Source organism: Xiphias gladius, chromosome 3, assembly GCF_016859285.1.
Source record: "Xiphias gladius isolate SHS-SW01 ecotype Sanya breed wild chromosome 3, ASM1685928v1, whole genome shotgun sequence".
In the NCBI taxonomy this organism is placed as follows: domain Eukaryota; kingdom Metazoa; phylum Chordata; class Actinopteri; order Istiophoriformes; family Xiphiidae; genus Xiphias; species Xiphias gladius.
The window spans coordinates 23732843-23738842 of record NC_053402.1 but is presented as its reverse complement, the minus strand read 5'-3'; the positions used below and the strand labels follow the sequence as shown (position 1 = coordinate 23738842).

The 6000-nt window shown below is 41.2% G+C and overlaps 1 protein-coding gene across 1 annotated transcript in view; it reads right to left on the bottom strand.

Moving 5' to 3' along the window:
- Positions 1–4380: 4380 nt before the first annotated feature.
- LOC120785637 (RNA binding protein fox-1 homolog 3-like) overlaps positions 4381–6000 on the bottom strand; it is a 79005-nt gene continuing 77385 nt past the window's right edge. The window contains exon 12 of the mRNA XM_040120514.1: positions 4381–4445. Within this exon, the coding sequence (XP_039976448.1) occupies positions 4401–4445 (45 nt within the window). The 3' untranslated portion in view covers positions 4381–4400. The remainder of the gene's footprint in view (positions 4446–6000) is intronic.

The window sequence follows — 6000 nt, the reverse complement described above, 5'->3', positions numbered from 1 at the left end:
CTGTTTGTAATCTGATGTCGGTGTCGATTTGAGTTGTAAAGTTCCAGTTTCATGGGACCAAAGTCTTAATTTGAATAATTCGGTCGAGCGTCCGTAGCTAAATGAATCTGCCACCTTCTTTTTTTCGACGCCAAGCAGCGCGGTTGGGTGTTAAAAGCGTGCACATGCGCCACTCGCCTGTTCAAAGCGATGCAAGAGGACACAATTATTTTGGTGCTGGCTTTTTGTTTTGCACATTTTTTGCCGAGAAGAATTTTGTGCTTTGGGCTAATATCTGAATGATTTGATTACGATCGGAGATATTTGCATATAAATCAAGTTTTCCCTATTAAACATTCAGTGATCTTTGACGTCGCTTAAAAATATGATATATTCTTAATGCAACATTACATGCTGTTAATCTACGAGCAGAAATTATAAATTCAAGGGGGCAAATTAATAATTAAGTTTAGTTTTTTTCACACAAGAGACGAATGCTTGACAGATGATTTAAATGATTAACTATACTGTAAAGTTTGAGTAATCAGCTAATTAATACGTCAGTCCTGTGATAAACACTGTCATATTGGAGATTGTAGTTTATGGTGATGTTTTGGACTTCATTATGTTGTGGGGTGTTTTCTATCATTTGTGCTCCTCCACATGCTGTGTATATGTACATATGGTGGCCAAAAAAAAAATGAGGAACACCCTTTTTTGTTTTTTTTGCTTTCTTGTTCTTGCTTTCTTTGTCTCCGGGACCATCTGGCTCCGTACTCATTAGATCAACATTGACATAGCACCATTCTGACGTTGTTTTTCGACGGACTTCGTGTGTTTCGGAAGGTCTCAACAGACCCGACAGCCGGACATATCCTCACTCTGCGTACAACCTTGTCCCTCACCATGTTTCCTTTGCGTATCGCATGCAAAGGCGCGAGCATGTTCCGCTCAGACGACGTAGTTAAGGAGACCAAACGGGTCAAACTCCCGAAAAGCCAAAGTAGTTGTTCGTTCCTTGAAACGAGGAAACGCTGGAACACGTTCAGAGCCTTCGGTTTTCCTGCCACTGACAGATCTCAGGTCAGAGTTAAACTATCGTGATGTTATTACAGGGACTTAGAGTGAAGTCATGTTAAACTATTAGCTTGCTGCAAACTACAGTATGTTAGCAAACTGCATTCACTTCCTCTTTCTCTCTTCTCCCTTACACACACGAACACACACATTCTAATGCATATATATATATATATCTATATATCTATGTGTCTATATAGATATATATAGATATAGCACATAGGTCCACACATTCAGATCAGAAAACCAAAAAAAAAAAAAAAGTAATTCATTCCAGTCTAGTTTACTAATAGTGGTCACTAACTGAACATCCACACATGAACTCTGCTGCAGAGTTTATATGAGAAACTCCTACAAATGCACAAACCGGTTCTTCCCATTTGAAAATGGTAAAAATAATATTCAAAGTTTGTTTCGACTAATATAAAAACCCCAAATGGTGCATACATACTAGCATATAAAAGGAAGAACAATGTTTCTTTACCCACATAAAGATTTTCTTTGACTCATGAGATAATGGGTTAATTTTCTTTTTTGATATACAACATTACTCTATAGTATTTTAACATCTTGACTAAACATAACTAGCTGTATATGATACCTTTATAAATATGTTACATCTCAGAAAGGCTCGAAAAAACAAACACAAACCAAAAAAAACCCAAAAACAAATAAAGTGCAACAAACAGATTTTTCTTTTGAGACCACAAACACTTTTGTGAGCACGTATAAATGAAATATTATTGGCAATAGCTTTGAGTCGTATTTCCATAGCTGCACTGAAATCTTGACAGCCAACTGTAGCTACACAGAGATCTTCTTTTCAATCCGCCTCACGTAGCACAAAGTTGTAATAGAAGCCAATGCGCCGACTGCATGTCGACTAAGAGGCGAGCACGGCTGCTCTCTACACACATTTCCATTGGGTCCCCTGACTCCTGGGTGCTTTTATATGATATCTCACTGTACTTCTGTGTGTATACAGTGTAAAATGCGTTATACAGTATATGTCTACACACACACACACACACACACACACACACACACACACACACACACACACACACATATGTATATATATATATATATATATATATATGTATATATATCTATACATATATATAAAATACATCAGCTTTAATAAAGAACAACAGTACAGTCTTATTTTATCATCCTCTCTCAGGGTCTCTGCTTAAACAAAAATCAAAAATCAGCTCTTCCAGAAAGCCGTGTTGCAAAGAGGACAAACCTGCTGGTTGTGTTAGTAATGAAACTATCCTGCCTGCTGAGAAGTGAATAGCACTGTATTCTGGTTTGTGAGTTTCAGTTAGCTTATCCTGAGGTAAAACATTTTGTGCAATGCTTAAAAAAGAGACCGGTGACTTGTAGCAGAACGGCCCTCTGTCAGGTGGACCCGCCTCAGTGCTGCGTCATTGCCGTGTGTGTGAGTCGATGTGGAAAATGTTTGGGACACTTCATCTGCCACGGTGTATTAGTGAGGATATGCAACCGTATCTTCTGCAAATGGAGTTCATATGCAGCTATTTTGCATGTACCGATTACGTTTTGGGGAAACATACGCTTGACTGACCAGAAAAATAGAAACCCAGGAATAATTCAACACAATCTAGTCGGGCACCGCAACCACTGGCTATTTTCATGAGTGACTGTGTTTTTGTTTTTTGTGACCGACTAATCAGAGAGTCTATGAAATCACTGCGTCCATCACAGTTTCCCAGAGTTTGTTTTGACCAACTATCAGTCTAAAACAAATTTACGGTGATACACAACAGTGAAAAGCAGGAAACGGTAACTTTTAGGCATTTTCCTTAATGTTTGTTGATTATAAAAACACTCCATTTTCTATCGATCGACTAATCAGTTAACTGACTAATTGCACTATCCCAGTAAAAGGGTTCTGTGATAAATTTTATTTACAGGCTACAGTTTACTGTTACGCGGGACTGCGTGCGAACCGAATATTCGCAACACCGTCCAATATAATGCGTACAAATGCGACATCAGGAACTAGAGCTACAGAACGTACACGCGACTAACACAGAGACATCAGACGGAACTACAATCCTAAAATCTGCAAAACGCTCAATGCAAATGCGAATGAAACTAGATTTTCCGGAGTACTGTCGAGGAGCGACTGGAAAGGGCACTCCGCCAATTTTAGACATGGAGTTGAACTTCCTCGTTATCGGGACTATCCAGCCTAAGAAAACACTTCCTCCGGAGCAGCCTTATAGAGTCTGAAAAAAACAGCACTGACGTCACCAGGGTTATCATGGCTTGAGCTTGGAGTCAGAGTACTCCTCCTGGGAAAGTAATTTTGGGTAGCTAAAAGCACAGGGTTCATTTGCTCTGTCCTCGCATGCAATTAATGACGCCAACACAGGCTGGTGCTCCTGCACTCAGCACCCCTATTTGCCTTTGGCTCCACTTGTATGAAATGCAGCACGGCCCTCGTCCCCGAACGCAACTCAGCCAGCGTTACATTTCTCCCAAAACACAAGCGCCAAAGCAGAGTAGCTTCATGTAAACGTCGGGTCATTGGCAGGAGACCGGGCCGGATTATGAGCACTGCGAGTCCGAGACAGAAACCGGACCCGCGTGACCCCTTACTCTGCATGCCGTCATACCACGTGGTGCAGCTTGTAAGACTCTACCGCAGGTGCACAACAGTGGGACACTCCAACGTTTAAAGAAAACAAAAGCAATCAGAGCAGTGCCGTCTTTGAACTAAGAATTACCAAGGCATGTTAGTCAGCATTCGGACTCGGTTCCTTATGTCTGCATGTTCAATGGAAAACAGAAGGTTAGAAGGGTAATTAACTGGGATGGATCAGTGCCAACCTGATCAGACCTGGTATGTTTCCTGTTTGTTGTGTGTATATATATATATATATTACAAAAATGCCCCAGTATATTCTTAGTCAGATGACAGCGGCTGTATACACACACCTCTGAGCATGCATCATGCGTGCTGCAGTAGGCTCACATTGGTTATGGTGACACAGCACCCATATACAGCAATCAAGATAATGCACATGTGCATAAAACTTTCCAAAGGAAAACCAAAAGCACAAAATGAATACAAAACAAGAGCAGACCAATGATGACATCAAAAAGGTTGTTGTAGAAATATCGGCTTGAGAGGGTGTCAGGGGAGGGGCTCGGCATGGGGACCTGGAAGCTTTTAGTTTGATTTAGCTCCCCACCAAGGACCGCTTGTTTTGCGCTTGTCCTTTTTTCTTTTCTTTTTTTTTGTGTTTAGATTGTTTTTTGTCTGTTTGTTGGGGTAATGTCTCTGTCTTTTCTCGCTTTTTTTCTTTCTTTTAGTAGGGAGTGAAGCGACTGTACCCTCCTCTGTATAGGCTAGCCTGCAACATCAAAGATGAAAAAGTACCAATCAGTATTCAAGTGACAGCAGCTTTAGTCGGTTTCTCTTTCTCCACAAATTTCCTTCCTTTTTCCATGCACGTTATTTATTTAAATTTTAATATCGTAATAATGGTTTTCGTGTCGGGTATCGTCAGGAGGCGGATGACAGTTTGACATGTTTAAGCCAAAAATTGGTTTTGTTGAAATGATTGATTGCCTAATGCATAGACTGTGGGTGTGTGTTAGGAACAGGGTCATCAGGAGGTACGTTGAATTTGGAGCTTAACTGGTGCAGTTGATGGAAATTAATTGTTGGATTTTTTTTTAATACAGTAGTTTAGGAAAAAAAGAAAAAACTCCTAGAGACAAGGGGCCTGGGCTTATGTATTTTCCTGAATTTAATACATTAAGCAATAAATTGGAAAATATTGTGCTTTGTGCTTTCTCCACTTAAAGAAATCCGTTCCTTTTCAGGCTGTAACAATATCAGAGATTCAACCAAAGCAGAATAAGTTCAGAGAGGTTTAATCACAGCTCCTTTTCAATTCTAGCAGAGGTGCCTGCACCTTTCTGGAGGGGCCAACCACCACAGGATATTAGTCCTTAGATTTAGCACCACGCTCAAGATATCTAGGGCAGGCACACACATAAAGCATGCACGTGTGCCTACGCATGCACACCTGCACATGCGCGCACGCACACACACACAGTCTCTCCTCTCATCTTTCGGTGGCTCTACTGCAACTGGGAATTCAGACAAACTCCAAAGGCTACTGAATGTCTTCAAAGGCTAATTTTGCCTAATTTTGGGAGCCCTCTTGCTTGTACAGAACTTTCATCCATATGTGACGCTTCTGTGTGCTGGAAATGAGTAAAGAAAAATTTCCAACCTCAACCTCAGAGGAACTAATTATTGTATAGCTTTTAAATGCAAAAATGCCTCCTTTCTGCTGGAGTGCCATTAATCAAATATGATAAAAGAATTAGGAACCAAACGGGTCTTTTCTCTTTAGCTCATGGGTTTATTTGATGTCGGCCGTAGCAAGGCCTTCTCCCAGAAGCCTCGCCATTTGGTCAACGCCACAGGAACACACGCACACACACACACGCACACACACACACCCCTCCTTTTCAATTCTAGCAGAGGTGCCTGCACCTTTCTGGAGGGGCCAACCACAGGATATTAGTCCTTAGATTTAGCACCACGCTCAAGATATCTAGGGCAGGCACACACATAAAGCATGCACGTGTGCCTACGCATGCACACCTGCACATGCGCGCACGCACACACACACAGTCTCTCCTCTCATCTTTCGGTGGCTCTACTGCAACTGGGAATTCAGACAAACTCCAAAGGCTACTGAATGTCTTCAAAGGCTAATTTTGCCTAATTTTGGGAGCCCTCTTGCTTGTACAGAACTTTCATCCATATGTGACGCTTCTGTGTGCTGGAAATGAGTAAAGAGAAATTTCCAACCTCAACCTCAGAGGAACTAATTATTGTATAGCTTTTAAATGCAAAAATGCCTCCTTTCTGCTGGAGTGCCATTAATC